At 34.8% G+C, this 21738-nt stretch overlaps 3 protein-coding genes across 6 annotated transcripts; 2 read left to right on the top strand and 1 right to left on the bottom strand.

Annotated features, from left to right (window-relative positions):
- Positions 171-4696, top strand: LOC109331091 (probable LRR receptor-like serine/threonine-protein kinase At1g63430). Its single transcript, XM_019565370.1, has 13 exons — positions 171-596; positions 757-895; positions 990-1061; positions 1351-1494; positions 1589-1738; positions 2286-2402; positions 2480-2544; positions 2885-3136; positions 3222-3427; positions 3522-3657; positions 3732-3886; positions 4064-4279; positions 4398-4696. The coding sequence occupies exons 1-13, from the start codon at positions 515-517 to the stop codon at positions 4641-4643; spliced, it is 1980 nt and encodes a 659-aa protein (XP_019420915.1). The 5' UTR covers positions 171-514; the 3' UTR covers positions 4644-4696.
- On the bottom strand, positions 5112-6611 carry LOC109331093 (actin-depolymerizing factor 7-like). The gene is made up of 3 exons (XM_019565374.1): positions 6451-6611; positions 5632-5891; positions 5112-5539 (listed from the first exon to the last, which is right to left on the bottom strand). The coding sequence occupies exons 1-3, from the start codon at positions 6451-6453 to the stop codon at positions 5380-5382; spliced, it is 423 nt and encodes a 140-aa protein (XP_019420919.1). The 5' UTR covers positions 6454-6611; the 3' UTR covers positions 5112-5379.
- On the top strand, positions 8006-21228 carry LOC109331088 (probable copper-transporting ATPase HMA5). 4 transcript variants are annotated; one of them, XM_019565363.1, is made up of 11 exons: positions 8006-8320; positions 8683-10083; positions 10198-10452; positions 11116-11238; positions 11447-11923; positions 17313-18704; positions 19103-19357; positions 19440-19562; positions 19915-20397; positions 20569-21022; positions 21063-21228. In XM_019565363.1, the coding sequence occupies exons 1-10, from the start codon at positions 8048-8050 to the stop codon at positions 20983-20985; spliced, it is 5199 nt and encodes a 1732-aa protein (XP_019420908.1). In that variant the 5' UTR covers positions 8006-8047; the 3' UTR covers positions 20986-21022; positions 21063-21228. The 4 variants fall into 4 exon arrangements, with proteins under 4 accessions (XP_019420908.1, XP_019420907.1, XP_019420909.1 ...); XM_019565362.1 differs by having other exon boundaries at positions 20569-21228; XM_019565364.1 differs by lacking the exons at positions 19915-20397; positions 20569-21022; positions 21063-21228 and having other exon boundaries at positions 19103-19361; positions 19440-19560.

Genomic DNA, 21738 nt, shown 5'->3' with positions numbered 1-21738 from the left:
TCCTCATCCGTATACCGAAGTTAATCTTATCTGATCTAAATATATAAAACTAACTCTTGCAATATATATTTTTTTTATTTACAAGATTCGAATATATACCACTTGGACCGATAAGTCACCATTTTGAACATAAATAAGTAAATAAACCAAAATAAGAAGCTAGTAGTTGCTTGTCTTCAATAAACAAATGAATTATGAATTATTGGCTAGTACTTGCTTGTTCCATAAACTCTCTTACAATCTAAGTTACTTGATTTTATTGCTCTTCTTTCTTTGTCTCTCAAACTCAACTCAACTACCTACCTTCTTATTCATTTCTTTGTTCCTCAAAATCTGCTAACAAACACTGCCACATCCACTACTATTATTAGTAGTAACATTATTATGCAATTTTAGAACTTTATAAGTTTATATTCTTTGGGTTTTGTTAGTTATATCTGTGTGTGTCAGTAACAAACTAACAATAACAAAAAACTAACACAGTGTGGAGAAACAAAAGAAGAAGAAGAAGAAGATGAAGTTATGTAGTAGTTGGTTGTTGATTTCCATGTTCACACTCTCTCTTCTTGCTTCTGCTACTGTGCCCCCAAATGAAGGTATCATCTATTCTCTCTCTCAGATCTCAACTTTTTACACTCTCTTTGGTTGCTACCATAATCTTTTTATTGTTATCTTCTTGTAATTCAATTTTTAATGTGTTGGGTAAGTGTCATTATGTAAGTTAGCAAAGAAATGAAGCATTTTTATTATATACAGTTTGGGGGCTTACAAGTTTTAGAGAAGCTATATATGAAGACCCATACCTAGTTTTATCAAATTGGAACACTTTGGATTCAGATCCTTGTGATTGGTTTGGTGTCTCATGCACTATGGCTGGTGATCATGTCCTCAAGCTGTAAGATATTATGAGCTATTTTGTTTACATTAATTTCTAAGGTTACTACATTCCTTAGTTCTAATACTATACAATTGATGATTCTTCTTTGCAGAAACATCTCAGGATCATCATTAAGAGGCTTTATTGCACAAGAATTGGGGCATATCACTTACTTGCAAGAATTGTATGTTAATTAATTTTCATTATAGCATCACTGGTAGGGTCCTAGAGAGATTTAAGCCACCAAATAAGTCCCTGAAAATTTTGGAACATAGCCTTTTATAGGGGCTTAATTGGTGATGTTTTATAATTTTCTTGGGACTATTTAGTAAAAGAAAATTTCAAGCACCAAATTGGCGAGCTTGTTGCATTTGAACAACTTAAGTGATGATTTACTAAAAAAATGTTATTACCATGTGTATTAGTTCTGGAATATCATGGTTGACACTAATTCCTGGTTCCTATGTTTGTAGAATTTTACATGGCAACAATCTCATTGGCACAATACCTAAAGAGTTGGGCATGTTGAAATCTCTCAAGGTGTTGGATTTAGGAAAGAATCAGTTATCAGGACCAATTCCTCCAGAGATTGGAAATTTAACTCTAGTTGTGAACATGTAAAAGATATTCAACATGCTCTTTCTTAATGGAGAAAATTATAGTCTCTCTTTTTATTGATTCCTATATTTTTCTACATTTGCATTATTGTAGAAACCTACAGTCCAATGGGTTGACTGGCAAGCTACCTGCAGAGCTTGGAAATTTGAGATACCTTCAAGAACTTCGGCTAGATAGGAATAGACTTCAAGGATCTGTCCCTGCTAGTAGCAGTTCAAATTTTGATTCAAATATGCATGAGATGTGAGTAGGCCTCTTTTATATCTGTTGTACATGGCCAAGGTCCTATGAGCTAGTCTTCATGTAAAAGGATTTCATAGGAGCCTTGAGTGACTTTGGGTTATGAATCAGCTTAAAATTGTTGCATCTATGTCATGCTCAACATTAAGTATAAAAGGGCACATTATGCCAATCTAAGTTTTGTTGGGAATGCTTGAAATATGTTATTGTTGGAATAGAGTAAAGTAACCAATATTATATATTGGAGTCAAGTCTCTTATTATAATGTGCACAAGCACCAAATAGAAATACCTCATGGGCAGGTGGGCCCATGGGTGTGCTACGTTTGTAATCCTTATTCTCCAATAATATCTTGGTAGCCGCTCAACGCTCCCGGGCGTAGGCACAATTGGCTGAATGTCGTTACCAAATTCTCTTGTTTCTTCTCTTCTATTTATTCTATGCACTTTATTTGATTGTTTGTGGCCAACGCTGCACAACGATTGCTTTCGTTGCACCAACAAGTTTGAACATTTAAATCTGTCTCTTATTGTTCCTATAATTTCTTCAGGTATGCCTCAAAAGCGAATTTGACTGGCTTCTGTCGTTCATCTCAGTTAAAAGTTGCAGACTTTTCATATAACTTTTTAGTTGGTAACATACCCAAATGCTTGAAGTATCTTACAAGGTGCTTTTCTGATACCCTGGTGATGTTGGCATTCTACTCCTCCACCATACTTAGAAAACATTTGATCTGTCAAACAGGTCAAGCTTTCAAGGGAACTGCCTCCAGAGCAAAGACTTGGAGCAGCGCCCTTCTTTACAATGTGGTATGTATGAGCATGATGTAACTTTTAGCATTCATTATTTAGGCATGAATTATGATGTCTCCTCATAAACATGTAAATTTGAATCATGTAGAATAGATCAAATGAGCTTTGTCTTGACTTAATGGTGAAGTGATCTTCACTGAAATTCTCTTTATACTCCTTTTTTTGAAATAAAAATCCAACCTGGTGTTGAGAATGGACACTATTTACAAATGTCATACGAATCTTGTCAAATACTATGTGCATTTTGCCCATCTATGATTTAACTACTAGATCACACTTTGCACCTTAAATATTTCCTTCCTAATTTTGTATCTAACAGTGAACTATTATTTCATAGCTGGTGCTTCACCTGCCAAGAGCCAGCCTGTGGCGAATCCAAACCACCAGCGAGCCGAATATGAGTTGAAGCATCACGGAACATCAAAACCAGTATGGCTTTTGATTCTAGAAATAGTATCAGGAGCCATTGTTTGTTCTCTCTTTCTGGTTGCAGTTCTCACTGCTTGTCTGAAGTGTAACAAAAAAGCATCAATTATTATTCCTTGGAAAAAGTCTTCAAGCCAGAAAGAGCATACATCAGTATATATAGGTTCAGTTTCTTTATTTTCAGTTGTCTTTTAACATATGATAGTTCTAGATCTGTTATCAACATGATTGGTTTTATGAATGTGCAGACCCCGAGATGTTGAAGGATGTGAGGAGTTATAGCAGACAAGAGCTTGAAGTGGCATGTGAAGACTTCAGCAACATAATTGGGTCCTCAGCAGACAGTGTGGTCTATAAGGGAAACATGAAAGGTGGGCCTGAGGTTGCTGTGATTTCTGTCAGCATCAAGGAGGAGCATTGGACAGGATATCTTGAACTCTATTTTCAGAGAGAGGTAAATGGAAATACTCCAATGTCAACAGTATGTAAGAATCATGAGGCAAATAGTTAACTAGTCTTTTCATGTTTATGCTATTAATACTTTTCAGGTAGCAGACTTGGCAAGGCTAAATCATGAGAATACAGGAAAACTGTTGGGCTATTGTAGAGAAAGCACTCCATTCACAAGGATGTTGGTGTTTGAGTATGCTTCAAATGGGACACTTTATGATCACCTACATTGTTGTATGTCAATTTTCTTAGCTCATGCATATATTTTTTTGTTTCAGTTCCTTAAATATATGCAATTATAACTGCAGATGAAGGGTGCCAGTTCTCTTGGACACGGCGTATGAAAATTGTGATAGGCATTGCACGCGGACTCAGGTATTTGCACACAGAAGCTGAGCCTCCATTCACTATTTCAGAGCTGAATTCTAGTGCTGTATACCTTACAGAAGAATTTTCACCCAAGGTGTGTACCCCACCCAGTTTAAATCTTATGACAACAATTATGATTGTGCTTGATATCTTATTGTAGTCAAGAATTAGCAGAACTGGCTTAACACACACCTATGTTTATAAGTTGTATGTTCTGTTAGAAATCCAATAGGTTGTTAAAGATTCTCATTGCCATGAACCTGTGTTGCAGTTGGTTGATTTTGAAAGTTGGAAGTCAATCCTTGAAAGATCAGAAAAGAATTCTGGTTCTATTGGCAGTCAAGGTGCTGTCTGCGTTCTTACAAATTCGCTCGAGGCACGACATCTTGATACCAAAGGAAACATATATGCTTTTGGGGTGCTTCTGCTGGAGATAATCAGTGGCAGACCACCATACTGTAATGAGAAAGGGTACTTGGTGGATTGGGTAAGAAATTTGCTAAACTTTGATGTTAAAAAGTTGACTTTTACTGTTTCAGGCTCAGGCAAACCTGAAAGTTTATACTTCTTCAAAGTTGGTAATGCTGAATGTATATGTTCTGCAGGCCAAGGGATATATTGAAATTCCAGAAGTAATGTCACATGTGGTGGATCCTGAATTGAAACATTTTCGACAGGAAGACCTCGAAGTAATATGTGAGGTAGTAAGTCTTTGTATCAACCCTGATACCACTGCATGTCCATCAACACGAGAACTATGCAGCATGCTGGAGAGCAGAATTGACACTTCAATAAGGGTGGAGCTCAAATCCTCATCTTTAGCATGGGCTGAACTTGCACTTTCATCATAATTGAGTCAAAACTCAACTAGCAAACATACATAACATAGATATACACCATTAATACTTTTTCTGACTACTCTCTTTTCTTTTTTTACCTCTTCAATTTTCCTTTCTATTTTAAATGATTGCTCAAAATGGGTGTTAGGCGTAAGTATGACAATGTCTCATTGTATAGTACTAGCAAACAAGTAAGAAGTTCAGACATTGTTAAATAGAAGATTGTTCTGGACAAGATTTTTCCTTTATGTATTGAGTATTATGTTCCTTTATGTGTTGAGACACTAAATTGGCCATTGCAGAAATAGAAAATTGTAACTATATTATAACAAGTCTAAATCATTGGATTGGCCATTGCAGAAAGGTGCAATCAATTTTTGACTGCACAAACTCCTTATTCTGTTCATTTATAATGGTCTAGTTCATTTAAATCATGACTCTTTCTATTCTGCATATAAATTATATACCATGTCCATGATCTACTTCCAAAGAGAAATTAAATTAGAGAGTATATTATAAATGATTTTTTACATAAAGTCCTCTTCCGAGTAAACAGAAAAAAGTAAAGTGGGTTTTATAGGTAACATGACAGAGCAGCAAAGTATAAAAAGATGCTACTTAATCTTGAACCAGGTAGTCATGTCTCTTGATCAAATCAACCAAGTTGAACAAATGGAAAACTGAATAATGAAGAATAATGTGAAGCAGGGTGGTGGAATGATATAGCAAAATATAGCATAGTTGGAGCTTAGTAACTTAGCTGGATCTTCCCTTTCACAATGTCCATGCTCATCTCACTTGGATCAGTTGCTTGCAATTCGAATTGAATTCCATCCAATTCCCTCTTGAATCTATCCTTTGAACTTGCATACACCATCTTCATCCTCACTCTAGAATTTTCTGGTGACCTGAATCCCATATTTCATACTAGCATGTAACTCATTATAAAATAAAGAAGAAGGTAAATGTAATAATTGAAGGATGGTAAATGAGTTGGTACCATGCAATGAAGAAGATCTTGCTTTTCTGGCAATTCTCATTAGTAACGAAATCGAAATCATATACGGCGTAACGACACTCATCAGCTGGCAAACTGGCCTGAAAGTCATCATAGCTTTCAGTGGAGCCACCTACTTTCTCAACCACAATTTGTTGTTCTTCAATTTTGAATACAATGAAACGGTGACTTCTCTTTGCTTTAAGCTCTTGGTACTTCAGTTTGCACTCATCATGCACTGCCATTCCGGACGCTGCATTTGCCTGCATGCCACCATACACTTTATCATTTCTCTTTTTACGTTATACCCATTTTCTATCATTCTTCATAACATATTGCAACTATAACAAGGTCATAAAAAGTAGAGATTTTTAGAGTTACTTTCACATTTTAAGGTTAATGTGAGGGTTTCAAATTTTTGTGTTCTTCATTGTTGTACCCTTTTAACCTTTTTAAGAGGATTTATAATTGATATAAGACCGTGCACAATAGCAAATAATATTTTCATTCTTATTTGAGTCATCTCTCATCCCTTTCTCTTGGTTGAGAATAACCCATAATTCTGTTAAGAACAATGCTAAGAACAACTATTGTGGTAAGTAAGTTTTATAGATTGACATTATAAGTCTTTTTGTTCTAGCTATGTGACCAAATGGTTGGTGATTATATTTATGTTAGAAGATATTGGCATTCAATAGAAGAATAATAGAGTAGTTGGTCTTGAGAAACATTTACAAAACATCATTAACTATTACAAAAGATAATTATGAATATTAGCAACTTCCAATGCATGATGCAAAAGAAGAGAGAAAAATGATATACCATTTTGCCAACAATGAGGAAGAAGCGTCCAAGGAAAAGTGAAAGAAAGAAAGAAAGAAAGGGATAATAGAGAATGGGAAATGAGAAATGAAAAAGAATTGAGAGAAGAAGGTAAGTAATAAAGATCCTTGTTTTATGGAGACATGAGAGGTGGAACTTTGAGAAGACAAAGATAGCATACAAATGATGATACCAATGTCTACATCATTCTATTTTATGTTAACTATATTCTCCAAATTAAGGACACCCATAATTAGATATACAACTATACAAAACTTCATTTTTTATGTTTTAAAGTGTATGATCAATTTGCAACATATTTGATATTGAAGATGTAATTATGATGATGTAACACATTACATTATTTATGATTTTTGTATTGATGCATTTTAAGACCTTAAAATTATTATCAACTTTATTTGAAACATTGATTTCTAAAAAATCTTAATATACTTAGCTGGATCATTAGATTTGTTCAGCTAAGACCGTAAGGCCCAAATTTACCATTTCCAAAAGTGGGTGTCATTTTCAGAGCAATATTTAATGGCCATTCCTTTTATACTGTCAAAGTCAAATAGAATTGGTTGTTCTCTAAAACGTGATCCATGACGTTTCTGACAGCCTAAAACAAGAAATACCTCAATATGTACATACTTTACTTTTTATATCTTCTTCATTCAAAATTTTCCTCTCTTTTTTACTCTTTCAATTACTTTCTAATCAACGGTACATGCTTGATTCCCTTTAAGCAAGGTCTCATATTCGAGTTACGTGAATAGAAAAAATATCAGTTGAGAGAGATAGCTTCACGTACCTGTAGACACCCGGCTCGGATCAAGTAGCTCTAGTGCGAAAATACATGTGGGAAACCAAAAATTACATTCTAATCAATAGAGTAACTTTGCGTAGAAACTTTGATTTTGGGATTAACTAATTGCAGTGTTAACCAACATTCATATATTTACGTTCAAATAAACTTTCAATTATATTTTACCGATGTAGTTATGCTATCGAATGCTAATTAAAACGTCAAATATTTACGTAAAGCATAAAATAAAAGCAAAATCTATGCATCTAATCTAATATTCTAATAATTGATGGGATGATACTGAACCACACAATTTGATTCGAGATTCTCTAAGATTTGACTTTAATCTTCTACCCAAAATCAAATTGCCTTTATCCCCATTCAAAATGTGTCTGAATGAGGTATTCAACTCACTTGTTTTATATAAAAAAGTAAACTCCTGATGATTCAGCAAAAGAGTTTATTTAAGTAAATTATAAGAAAAATATGTATTCCCCACTTACGTCCGAGTTTTTATACTATCATTATATCACAAATATTTATTTTCAATTATCATTAATTTTCAAATAAAAAAATATAAATCAATATTAAATGATCGGCTAAATGTATAAATTTTTACAATAATATTAGTGAAAACCGGTTATATTTACAGCTTACCAAACGAGTGGAAAGGTAAGGGTTGCGTGAATTTAAGGCCACGTAAGTGGAGGGACCCACCCAGAGATTTCAAATATAAACAGAAATTGAGATTTGAAAAGATGAATTGAAAATCAGCAGAAGAAGAAGAAGATGTTAGGAGCGTTATCTTTGTTCCGAAGCAGCAACGAAGAATGGACTCCTCTTTCTCCACGTTCTCATTACCCTTCCATGCCATCATATCCCAACACCACCGATCACGTTCTTTCATACACCACCGCCGTTTTCTCCGTCGTCGGAATGAGTTGCGCCGCCTGCGCTGGATCTGTTGAGAAATCCATTAAGCGACTTCCTGGTATTCGTGAAGCTGCTGTTGATCTCATCAATAACCGCTCTCTAGTCATCTTTTCCCCCTCCTTCCTCAACGTAACTACTTATATACATCATTATAATTATAATAATAATAATGCATTCTTTTTTATTTATTGAGAAATAACATTTATGTGTGTTTTGTGCTTTATACACTGTCATCGTTGTTCATGTAAACGTGGATGATGACAGTGCAGATATATTGGATACACAGTTGTACTACTGCATGTGTCCTTGGGAGTCAGAAAAATAGTTAATTATTAATTTTTTAACTTATATATATATATTTTTAATCAATTAAATGCGAGCAGTACATGCGGTGACAGAATTAATGTGATAGAGTATGTGCTTCCATATATATTACACTATTTATTTTATTTTATTTTGCCAATCATGATATTTGTTTTTGTTCTTGTTAGGAGGAGACGATTCGGGAGGCAATTGAAGATGCTGGATTTGAAGCTACGTTGCTGACAGTAACAGATGAGTTGAATGATAAATCGGTTCAAGTATGCCGAATTCAAATTAAAGGAATGACTTGTACTTCATGTTCATCAACTATTGAATCTGCTCTCCAAGCTATACAAGGTGTGATCGAAGCTCGAGTTGCATTGGCAACTGAAGAAGCTCAAGTACACTATAATGCTAATGTTGTTAACTACAATCAAATTTTGGAAGCTGTACAAGACACTGGATTTGAAGCTTCACTTATCAGTTCCGGTGAAGACATGTTCAAGATAGACCTATTGGTTCAAGGTGCACTCGATGAGCATTCGATGAAACTGATCAAAGAATCTCTTGAGGTACGCCCTGGGGTTCTAGGTGTTGAGATACATCAGGAGTTCAACAAGATATCAATTTCTTATAAACCAGACATGACAGGACCAAGGGATTTCATTAAGGTTATTGAGGAAACCGAGCCGGGGAATTTCAAAGCAAATATATTTCCCCCTGAAGGAGGACAAAGGGATGCTCATAGGAACGAGGAAATAAGACAGTATTATAGATCTTTCTTATGGAGTTTGATGTTTACTATTCCTGTGTTTCTAACCTCTATGGTGCTTATGTATATCCCTGGAATTAAGCATGTGCTGGATACCAAAGTTGTCAATATGCTAACATTAGGAGAGGTTGTAAGATGGGTGCTTGTCACACCAGTACAGTTCATTATAGGCCGGCGATTTTACTCTGGGTCCTACAAATCATTACGCCGTGGCTCTGCGAATATGGATGTTTTGATTGCTTTGGGAACAAATGCAGCTTACTTCTATTCAGTCTACTCTGTCCTGAGAGCTGCTACCTCAAAGACTTTCATGGGTACTGATTTCTTCGAGACTAGTGCAATGCTTATTTCATTCATTCTTCTTGGAAAGTATCTTGAAATTGTAGCCAAGGGGAAGACATCCAATGCAATCGCCAAGCTCATGAACTTGACACCGGACACAGCTATATTGTTAACCCTGGACAATGAAGGAAATGTTACTGGTGAAGAAGAAATTGACAGCCGATTGGTTCAAAAGAATGATGTGATTAAAATTATTCCTGGTGCAAAAGTTGCTTCTGATGGATTTGTTATATGGGGCCAGAGTCATGTGAACGAGAGCATGATAACGGGCGAGGCACGCCCTGTGGCGAAGAGGAAAGGTGACCCTGTTATTGGAGGAACTGTGAATGAGAAGGGAGTGTTGCGTATTAAGGCAACACGAGTCGGATCAGAAAGTGCTCTTTCCCAGATTGTTCGGCTTGTTGAGTCAGCACAAATGGCCAAGGCACCTGTGCAGAAGTTTGCTGACCGCATTTCAAAATACTTTGTGCCTCTGGTAATTATATATGATATGTATTCTGTAACCTATTTATTTTCTTGGTTCTTACCTAGACAATTAAATCTTTAAGTTTATAGTGGGCTTACTTTTAAGGGGTACCTTAACGTGCAGGTAATCTTGACATCAATTGCAACTTGGCTTGCCTGGTTTTTAGCTGGAAAATTTCATGCTTACCCCAAGTCTTGGATACCATCTTCCATGGACAGCTTTGAGCTTGCTTTGCAGTTTGGAATCTCTGTCATGGTCATAGCCTGCCCTTGTGCTTTGGGTTTAGCAACACCAACTGCTGTTATGGTTGGCACTGGAGTTGGTGCAACTCAAGGTGTGCTGATCAAAGGAGGGCAAGCATTAGAGAGTGCACATAAGGTCAGCATTTGACATTAGAAGTGCTCCTTGAATTCTGAATTTTCTTTCTCAATGTTAGTAGGCTTTTAAGATTGAGCAATAATTCAAAAACAGCGAGTAAGAAAATAAGCAAAGGAAGAAACATTAATATCAAGTGATGCTTTAAGGCCATGTCTGCTAATTCATAAAAAGGGCAAAGCCCAGTGCATGAGGCTCCCACATAGTGGGGCTTGAGGAGGGTAAGTAGTCAGACTTACCCTCGTGAGTGAAGATGTTGTTTCTAAGATTTGAGCCCATGACCTCTAGGTTACAAGGCAAACAACTTTACCTTTGCGCCAAAGCTCACCCTCTTAGGATTACCAATGGTTCTACAATGTTAACTTTCCTTATTTCTTTAGGAACTGTGAACCAATTGCAGTTTGTTATGTTGGGTGAAGGGAAATAGCATTCTTGGAGACCAATATTTTATTTTACTTGTGCTTCATTGCTATTTCTTGGTAATTGTTAAAGTTAAAATAGAGAAACAGGTCCTTGCTTACATGTTGTAGCATCTCAAAATCCAATCCCCTTCCCCAATTCTCCTCTTTCTAGTGGTACATAGTAAGCCGCTATCTATTAAGTATTCTATGATTTACTGTGACATTACATTTTGATGATTTGAATATGTTAACGATTGTCTTGTAGGTGAACTGCATTGTCTTTGACAAGACAGGTACACTCACTATTGGGAAACCTGTGGTAGTAAGTACAAAACTTTTGACAAATATGGTACAGCGGGAATTCTATGAACTTGTGGCTGCAGCTGAGGTAGTCATCTTCCCCCTCCCTTAGTCTCTGTTAGGCTCATCCTCAGTTTTAGTTATTGAAAACAGGAGTTGCTTACAGAGAATTTGTTATGGCTACAATTTCAATTTTATTTGTTAACTGCTCAGGTGCTTTTATAAATTATGTATTCGAAATTCATAGACACAACATAGATAATTGCCAACAATGTTACTTTACTTGCCTATGTCAGGTGAATAGTGAGCATCCACTAGCTAAGGCCATTGTTGAGTATGCCAAAAAGTTTAGAGATGAAGAAAACCCTGCTTGGCCTGAAGCACGGGATTTTGAATCCATTACTGGACATGGAGTAAAGGCCATTGTTCGGAGCAAGGAAATAATTATAGGCAACAAGAGCTTGTTTGTTGACCAAAATGTTGCAATTCCCATTGAGGCCGAAGATATACTTGCTGAAGCCGAAGGGATGGCTCAAACCGGAATTCTGGTATCTATAAATGGGAAAGTGGCTGGGGTTTTAGCAGTATCTGATCCATTGAAACCAGGTGCTCCAGAAATCATTTCCATTCTCAAGTCTATGAAAATTAGGAGCATCATGGTGACTGGGGACAACTTGGGAACTGCTAACTCTATTGCAAAGGAAGTTGGGATTGAATCTGTTATTGCTGAGGCCAAACCAGAGCAGAAAGCAAAGCATGTGAAAGACTTGCAGGTACTTATGATCTCAACTTCGCTGTTTCAATTTAATTTCAAGATAAAAGTTATTCATTAATGAGATGATAATCATGATACTAGTCTATGCAATAGCTTGAAGCCTTGAAATTGAAAATAATGCTGCCTTTTCTGAAGTTAGCTATAAAAGTTCTTCTGCTTAGCTTCAGTAGGACGCACTTCTGAATCCTGTATTTCTGTAATTCTGCCAAAACCCCATGGTTTGATTATTAGTCTTTATATCATGAGCTTCAACTCAGCTTAACTTGGGGTGTGTTCAGTTCAAATCCAAAAAATAAGCTGATTTTCAGATAATCTTAAATTCTTAATGCCCAAAAATCCAGCTTAAAATGTTCAGTTTTTTTAGGCAAATACAGTTGTAGAAAACTGCTTATGTTGCTGTTAAACACCTTCGAGTCTATGCTTATTTTAATTTTGGAGCAGCAACAACTATTTTTTCCTAAAAAATAATCTGAACCAGACACCCTATTAACTTGAATCTCACTTCTATATGAATTCAGCTTAACTTGCTCTAGTCTCAATTCTAAAGTTGCACTGCTTCACCGGAAGCTGTTGTTACATATTGAGTGCTTTTTTCTTTCTTTTTCAGGCTTCTGGGTACACGGTGGCTATGGTTGGGGATGGTATCAATGATTCACCTGCACTGGTTGCAGCGGATGTAGGAATGGCAATTGGTGCTGGTACAGATATTGCTATTGAGGCGGCTGATATTGTCCTCATGAAGAGTAACTTGGAGGATGTCATAACTGCCATTGACCTTTCAAGAAAAACATTTTCGCGTATACGCCTTAATTACTTTTGGGCTCTTGGTTATAATCTGCTTGGCATCCCAATAGCTGCTGGAGTACTTTTCCCTTCTACTGGTTACCGGTTACCGCCCTGGATTGCTGGGGCTGCTATGGCTGCCTCTTCTGTCAGTGTTGTTTGTTGTTCTCTATTGTTGAAATATTACAAAAGACCCAAAAAACTGGACAACCTTGACATAGGAGGCATAAGGATCGAGTCATCAAGTGATGCCAATTAAGGGTATTGTTTTGGCAAATTATGCCTACTAGGACTAAGAGTGACTTTCTCCCATGGGAAAAAAATTCAACGACCATCTATAAATATTGCCAGTTTGACACATTTTGATTGATGTTTTACATGTAACATAAGTATTGTGATGGTGTACATCACTCCACCCAATTAGGCTTTGGGATACCTCTAAAATTCGGGATTGTGCTCGATCCTACTCCCAGCAGCATCCGTCTTCAATCTTCAAATTCCTTCAACCAAGTTCTATGTATGTTATCTACTTGACCTGAAATTTTAGGTGGATTAATAGTATGTATGTGATTGCAGAATATGGTGTAATTTAGTGTGCTCTGTAAAAATTTGGAGAATCATTTATGAGCTTGCAGAATATAGTGCACTTAAAAATGGCATTGTTTTGTTGTGGAGAAGAAACATTTACTTTCATAACTGTGTGATTGTGATTCTTATTGACCTTTTTTTTGAATCAATCATGTAAGTTGTTTGAATGATTTTGCTTTGAAGTTTGATTTAATAATCTTATCAGGTTCCTTAACCTCCTTTTCAGATGATCACTTATTTCCTTATGAAGGGGACTACCGAACCAAATTGTTTTTAATTTTTCCCTTAGGAAAAAAACAAAAGATCTGATGAACCGAAAGTATTATATTCATTTATAACGAGAATAAGCATAAGTACTCATAGAGAAGCTGCCAATTTTTATATGTGATTCAAAAGGTGGTATATTATTCCAATAATAGTTATTGTTGTATAACTTATAAACCGTTATGCTCAACCAACGGACGTTGTTCAAGTGGTATATGTTTGATACTCGTTAGGAGAGTTAGCCCTACATACCTGTGGATGTTCTCGGCTCGGTTAGGATTGTCTTCAGTGTGAGGATACATGTGGGAAAGAAAAAAAACGTTATGCTCAACTTCAGAAACCATAGATCATTAAATGCAACATAGAAAAGGCATTTCATTTGGGTAAGCCTGGGTTGTTAATTAGTTTATTATGACTTGACTCATCATACCTATGAGAAACTAAATGTGACATGGTTCCATATCATAAGGCTTTAAGTGCTTTCTATTTACATTGTTTTTGAACATATAACATTTTCATATCTATGACTTCAGCTGTGACACTTTCCATGGCATTATGATCACATTTCCTTAGTTTCAATGTTTACCGTATCAATGAATGATAAATATTTGAGACAAAAAATATGCAGTCTAAAATTTTCATATACTTTCATTTAATAATTCATTTTCAATGATCATTGACTCTTAAAAAATACAAATAAATAATAAATGATATAATAAGTGTGTGCAAATCTTTACACTGATAGTCAAAGATATTAAGAAAGTGTGTGGCCCCAACATGGGATAATTAGAACCATTGAAATATATGGCACTTAATTACTTATTCATCATATCCATCACATACCAAACATAATTTATTCCTAGTGAATGGGATAGTGTATCAACAGCTTCTATAACCTTTTTTTAATTCAACTTGATCTAAATTAAATTAGAGAGCAAAAACACAATCAAATTCAGCCTCTGTTAATGGTGAAGGTGGATTCTCCCCTAACCCGTTTTGTAATGGAATTGATGCTAGGCATATTATAGTGCCTTCATGTTAGGCCAACAAATCTACTTTGTTCTTTAACTAGAATATATACTTACTTTTTTAGATCACCTAAATATGTATATTTTTGTGAAAAGGTTACTTAAATGCTGTTTAAGTTTAGATCAAGAACATTTTATTCATTTCGTCTTATATAAACATTATTCAATGCTTTTAATTTTAGAGAAATATAACTTAGAAATATTGCTTGACTAAATGGCCTCTTTATTCTATTAATGTTATCTCACTTGTTATAGAAGGCACAATAACAAGTTGTAATTAAAAACTCATTCCCTTTAACATTATTATTTAAGGTAAAAGTCTTATTATCTTATTATTTTAGGCCACAAGCTAGATTTAGGCTTTAAAATAATACATTAATGTTTATTTTAATCAACACTTGTTATTGTGTTAAAATATTTCACTTTTTCTTTTGCTAGAGTCAATTATGTTAGGTCAAGCCATTATGATTTACAGAGGTTTCCTGTAATATTAAACGCATCAACACACTTAGTGCCCTAATCAAAATTATTGGTAAAAGCTAATGTCAATTCATCTGTATACTCCATTACTCATAAAAGGTGTTTGTTAACAAAGTTTTTTAAAAATGCCACAATTAAAAAGGATAATATTAGGGTATTAAGATTATTATTTAAGAAAGATATAAAATTATCTTAAAACTTAACCTTTTAACATACCAACAAATGTGGTACTTAGTTTTCATATCCTATTTTTTTCTATTTTTTTTCTATACATCTCGTTTTCCATCTCAATCAAAATATTACTTTTTATTTTTAAAAATTATCTTTTTATTCATATAACAATACTTGATTGATCGAAAAACATCATAATGTATGTTTAACAAAAAAAATATAAAAGAAAAGACACACCACTAACTTTAATAAAGTGCATGAGGAAATATGACTCACTCAACTTATTTCTTTTGGGTCCCACATTTGTTTTCCCATTGGATTCTATATATATAAACGAGAGAAACAATACTCATCATCATCATAAAGTAGTTATAGTTATAAAGTTTAAGCAATAAAGTGAGTTAAGTTAATGGGTAGTAGAAGCAAGTTTGAGGCATGGAAATGCATGAACAAGTTTCACTGCTGTGTGAACCTGTCACCACAACCACACTACCCTTCAATGACAAGGTACCCCAATGGCACAAATAATCAAAAGCTGGAATCAGAATCAGAATCAAAAGCTGTTTTTAGTGTTATTGGAATGACATGTAGTGCTTGTGCTGGATCTGTTGAGAAAGCTATAAAGCGCTTACAAGGGATTAGAGAGGCCTTTGTTGATGTTTTGAATGATAAAGCTTTGGTTCTATACCACCCTGCTATGGTTAACGTAAGTCATTTAATAATTCAGCTTTTTTCTTTATGATGTTCTTTGTTGATTTTGATTTCTTCACAATTGGCTTTTCATAGTGATTGTTGCATGCGTATATATCTTTCTAACATAAGCATATAAATCTTATAAGTCACGTTATTGGGACATGTGTCATGTTAAAAAGAAAATGCATTTATGTGTGAGTACCACTAGGGTTAAATATATACATGCATGAGCTATAGAAATCATGCATGTTAAGGCATGTTAGATTTTACACCATAGAGTAATTCAATCGTGTACATAAATCATATTTTTTGGTATTATTAAGGGTATTTTTCACCTTTTGAGTAAGAAAATAATCCATTTCAGAGTGTGTGATGGTTTCTCCCAACAAGTGTTGCTCTTTGAAATTGAATCTTTGACCTTTTGTTCACTAATTACTGAAATGGGGTTGGAGATAGCAACACTCCAAAATGCATATCCATCCTACCAACTTTCCATATACTTTTAATTCACTATTTTATAAAATAAGAAAATACATTATATTTTTTATGTTCTCAATACATTATTATTTAATGATCATTGACTTTTAAGTAAACATATTCCATGTAAATGGAATATCAACAATATAAAACTTTACAACATGAGTACATGTATTAAACTCTTATTAAATTATTATCAATTAATAAAGTGTGTAAATGAATATTTTATAGTACTAATAATCTCATCTATGGAATGATTGCATAAAACAATTAAATAGAGAGTAAACTCGTATTATATAATTGATCAATCCCACCCATGAGTGAAAGGAGTGTTCTAGCAACATTGCTATAACAATATTTATTTGCTAACACGAAAACTTCTTTGGCTTATTATTGTTAATGACTGTCCTTGTACATTTGATGATATGCTCCACTTTCTTCCTATTGCCAATGATTTTATTAATTTCATTTTCCAAAAGCACTTTACATCAACCTTATCATTGGTTAGAGTATGAGTTTTATATATTATTATTGCATTGAATTTAATATGTATATATTGATATGGTAAATGTTTTTTACACTGTCAGTAAGTCATTCACCGTTGATTTGTTTACTACCATTGACTCTTAAACAAAAGTAATACAAATTAATGGTGGATGATGTGCTGAAAGTGTAAAAAAGTTTAGACTATCAATGCATAGATTTTAAACTCAGGTTGTATTATATCTCAAGTAGTAGGAAAAACACTTTTCCTATAGCCATTACATATATTTATTTTCTAAACTTGAGAAGCTATATCCTGACAAATTTAGATTTTCTAAGTGATTGAACAAATGGTTATTTTGCTAATTTCTTTCATTTGAATTATGTTTTGGGTACAACTAAAGTTGATAAACCATGCAGAAGGAGAGAATATGTGAGGCCATTGAAGATGCTGGATTTCAAGCCAAGTCCATTGATGAAGAATCCAATGACACCTCTTCCCAAATATGTAGAATACACATTAAGGGCATGACATGTACTTCTTGCTCCTCCACTATTGAATCAGCTCTGAAAACCATTCATGGGGTGCAGAAAGCAAGAGTGGCCTTAGCAACTGAAGAAGCAGAAATATGTTATGACCCTAACATTGTGAGCCACAACCAGCTAATGGAAACTATAGAAGATGCTGGGTTTGAAGCCATATTAATAAGCACAGGGGAACACATAAGCAAGATAGAGTTTAAAGTTCATGGCATTCTAAATGATGAATCTATCAGTGCTATTGAACATTCTCTTAAGGCACTACCAGGTGTTGAAACTATAGACATATATCCACACATTAATAAAATTACCATAACTTATAAACCATATATGACAGGACCTAGAACTTTTATACAAGTTATAGAATCTACTGGATCAGGTTGTTTTAGAGCAGTGATATTTCCAAATGAAGGAGGAAGAGAAACACATAGACAAGAGGAAATTAAAAGATACTTCAAATTCTTCATATGGAGTTTGGCTTTAACAATTCCTGTTTTTTTAACATCCATGGTACTTATGTATATACCTGGAGTTAAACATGTTCTAGACATGAAAGTTGTTAATATGCTGAACATTGGATTGCTCTTGAGGTGGGAGTTTTCTACTCCAGTGCAGTTTATAATAGGCATGAGATTCTACATTGGTTCATATAAAGCATTGAGAAAAGGTTCTGCTAACATGGATGTGTTGATTGCCTTAGGAACCAATGCAGCATATTTCTATTCTGTCTATGTTGTAGCAAGAGCAGCTTTCTCTAAAGACTTTGAAGGCAGTGATTTTTTTGAGACTAGTGCTATGCTTATTTCATTTATTCTACTTGGCAAGTATTTGGAAGTGTTGGCAAAAGGGAAAACTTCTCAAGCAATTGCAAAGCTTATGGACTTGACACCTGACACTGCAACCCTTTTAACTCAAGATGATGAAGGAAATGTGATTAGTGAACAACAAATTGATAGCAGGTTGATACAAAAGAATGATGTGATCAAAATTGTGCCTGGTGCAAAAGTAGCATCAGATGGTCTTGTCATGTGGGGAAAAAGCCATATAAATGAGAGCATGATAACTGGAGAGGCTAGGCCTGTGGCTAAGAGGAAGGGTGATATGGTGATTGGAGGCACAGTGAATGAGAATGGGGTTTTGCATGTCAAGGTAACAAGAGTTGGATCAGAGAGTGCACTCTCCCAAATTGTTAGGCTTGTTGAGTCTGCCCAGATGGCTAAGGCACCAGTGCAGAAACTTGCAGACCACATTTCTAAATATTTTGTCCCTTTGGTAAGCATAATGCTAAAAACAATCATGTTCTCATACTACTTTTTCATACATCCATTTTACACCTACTTTTAAATTATATCAAAAGACTTTTACTTTGAAATCAATAATGGATAGATGATCAATGGTTATAAAATGTGTGTGAATAATGGATAGATGATCATTTCCCTACCCTGATTTAGAAAATGTTCATCTTACCACTTTTTACATCTAAATCCTAACCTTGCCATTTATCCATTTTGTTTTCAAAGCAAAAGTCTTGGAATCAATAGTTATATTAGGCATAAAAGTGGAGTGGAAAAAAGTGTGAGAATAACATCACTATTCTGATTTTCAACTAGGGATGTTTACCAACTAAAGTAGTATTTTACCATTCCTTACCAATTGGGCTTTTTGTGCAGGTCATTTTGCTTTCTCTTTCAACTTGGCTTTCATGGTTTTTAGCAGGACAATTACATGCATATCCAAAATCTTGGATACCATCCTCTATGAACAGCTTTGAGCTTGCACTTCAGTTTGGGATATCAGTTATGGTCATAGCTTGCCCTTGTGCTCTAGGCCTAGCCACTCCTACAGCTGTCATGGTTGGTACTGGAGTTGGTGCAACTCAAGGTGTGTTGATCAAAGGAGGGAAAGCCTTAGAAAGTGCACATAAGGTGAGTAGTGAGTGCTGTTAATACTGTTCTTAATCTCTTCAGTATAAGCAATTGGAAATTCACTCTGCTTATAATTTTGCAGGTGAATTGCATTGTATTTGATAAGACAGGTACTCTGACAGTTGGGAAGCCAGTGGTTGTTACTACAAAACTCTTCAAAAATATGTCACTTCAAGATTTCTACGAATTTGTTGCTGCAGCAGAGGCAAGAGTTCCTCTCTTACTTTTACATCAAATTTGAGACTATTTCAAAGTTACATTTCTCCATTCTACTCAACCTAATACCTAGATATTCACTCACATAAATTCAATGTTGTACAAAAAAATACTTCTCTGTGCGAAAATATAATAATGTTTTTTTTTGTATGACAAGTGTAGACATCAAATATTGTCTTTTTGGTTTTAATAATGTATTTTTTAGATGTATGTTTTGCGAGAAAAAATAAATTATTTAAGAGATGGAGAAAAATGTATAATGTAATCAAATATGATGTTAAAATAATAGTACCCCTCTCAGTAACATTGAAAAATAACCATTAGTGTTTTACCTATATTAGGTGAACAGTGAGCATCCAATAGGCAAGGCAATTGTTGAGCATGCCAAGAAGACAACAGAATATCATGAACAAAATCATCCCTTGCCAGAAGCAAGTCACTTTGTTTCTGTTTCAGGTCATGGAGTGAAGGCAATTGTGAAAAACAAGGAAATAATGGTTGGTAACAAGAAACTGATGTTGGATCATAACATAAGCATTTCAGTAGATGCTGTAGAAATGCTAGCAGAAGCTGAAAAACTGGCTCAGACTGGGATTCTGGTATCACTGGATGGAGAAATAGCTGGAGTTTTGGCAGTATCTGACCCATTGAAACCTGATGCCAAACAAATTATTTCAATTCTGAACTCAATGAAGATCAGGAGCATCATGGTGACAGGTGATAATTGGGGAACTGCCAATTCCATAGCTAGACAAGCTGGTATTGAAACTGTCATTGCAGAGGCTCAACCTGAGGCCAAAGCTATTAAAGTAAAAGATTTGCAGGTAAATACAAAATCAAGGTCCTAAATGATTGCTTAACTAATATGTGATATCTAACTTGCTCACCATTGCCTCTAATAATCAATTGTAACCTATGAAAAACCGATACCGAAACGAGTATTAAGTTACAGCATTGACCAATTTTATTTTAATAATAAACTCATGCACTGACAGAGTTCAGGGTACACTGTGGCAATGGTTGGAGATGGAATAAATGACTCACCAGCACTAGTGGCAGCTGATGTAGGAATGGCAATAGGTGCTGGCACTGACATAGCTATTGAAGCTGCTGACATAGTTCTAATGAAGAGCAACTTAGAGGATATCATCATTGCCATTGACCTTGCTAAGAAAACTTTCTCACGTATTGGCCTGAACTACATTTGGGCTCTTGGTTATAATCTACTAGCTATACCAATTGCAGCAGGGGTCCTTTACCCATTCACTAGGTTCAGGTTACCACCATGGATTGCCGGAGCCGCTATGGCTGCTTCTTCTGTTACTGTTGTTTGTTCCTCACTCTTGTTAAAGAATTACAAGAGACCAAAGATGCTAGAAAACTTAGACATAAATGGTATTAAGATTGGATAGTCAATCAACATGTCAATTGTAGGTACTAAGTGGTCATGTTTATTCGGATAGCATTTAATAAAACAGTATTAAATAAGTACAAAGTAGCCAAGAAAACACTGTCAAAATTTGAAGAGGATGAAAAGTGTTGCAGGGGATCCAAATTCACATGATCCTCACCAAGTGATGCAATTGTGGAAGCTAATTGTGTCTCTTATCATCCCATTTGTATGTAAGATCATTAGATACAAAAATACAATTTCCCAATACTACCTAGGAAAATTTTTATTTAAGAAAACTAAATATATTGTTTTTACTATACTTGATAAAGTATATATTCTAAAATGATTGTTAGTGTACAAGACTCTCACATCGTGAAATATGTATACATAGCCTTATCCTTACAAGCAAAGAAAAAAATGTTTTCATAATTTGAATTCAAGAATTCTGGAATAAGAATTTATTCAATGACATTTTAACCCTCAGACTTAAGATGTTGTTTAATAACACAATATATGGATGTTCAACAAAAGAGTTTTATAATTACTGAAAAAAACCCGCATTGAAAAAAACTTCTGCCATGTATAAAAAGGATTTTGTTAAATGAGGCAAAACTCACTTTGATATCTCTCCCTTGGGAAGAGATTAATCTTCAACTATTGACACCCTTGATGAAAAACAAGGAACACACCTTGGACCAAACATTTTAGCATAAGTAGTCAAGATTGTTACTTAACCCTGTAAAGATCCCATTCTGTTACAGCATATGTTAAT

The sequence above is a fragment of the Lupinus angustifolius genome, chromosome LG17, assembly GCF_001865875.1.
Source record: "Lupinus angustifolius cultivar Tanjil chromosome LG17, LupAngTanjil_v1.0, whole genome shotgun sequence".
NCBI classification, from domain to species: Eukaryota; Viridiplantae; Streptophyta; class Magnoliopsida; order Fabales; family Fabaceae; genus Lupinus; species Lupinus angustifolius.
The sequence above is the reverse complement of the archived record's forward strand: the minus strand, read 5'-3'. Positions and strand labels throughout refer to the sequence as shown.

Bases quoted from the DNA above. Each gene is read 5' to 3' on its own strand.
- LOC109331091 (XM_019565370.1), top strand. From the start codon at position 515: ATGAAGTTATGTAGTAGTTGGTTGTTGATTTCCATGTTCACACTCTCT. The intron at 3,137-3,221 runs GTTCAGTTTCTT...ATGAATGTGCAG, and splicing joins GCATACATCAGTATATATAG to ACCCCGAGATGTTGAAGGAT. The intron at 3,887-4,063 runs GTGTGTACCCCA...CCTGTGTTGCAG, and splicing joins CAGAAGAATTTTCACCCAAG to TTGGTTGATTTTGAAAGTTG.
- LOC109331093 (XM_019565374.1), bottom strand. The intron at 5,540-5,631 runs GTACCAACTCAT...TATGGGATTCAG, and splicing joins AAGATCTTCTTCATTGCATG to GTCACCAGAAAATTCTAGAG.
- LOC109331088 (XM_019565363.1), top strand. From the start codon at position 8,048: ATGTTAGGAGCGTTATCTTTGTTCCGAAGCAGCAACGAAGAATGGACT. The intron at 10,084-10,197 runs GTAATTATATAT...CTTAACGTGCAG, and splicing joins CAAAATACTTTGTGCCTCTG to GTAATCTTGACATCAATTGC. The intron at 11,239-11,446 runs GTAGTCATCTTC...TGCCTATGTCAG, and splicing joins AACTTGTGGCTGCAGCTGAG to GTGAATAGTGAGCATCCACT.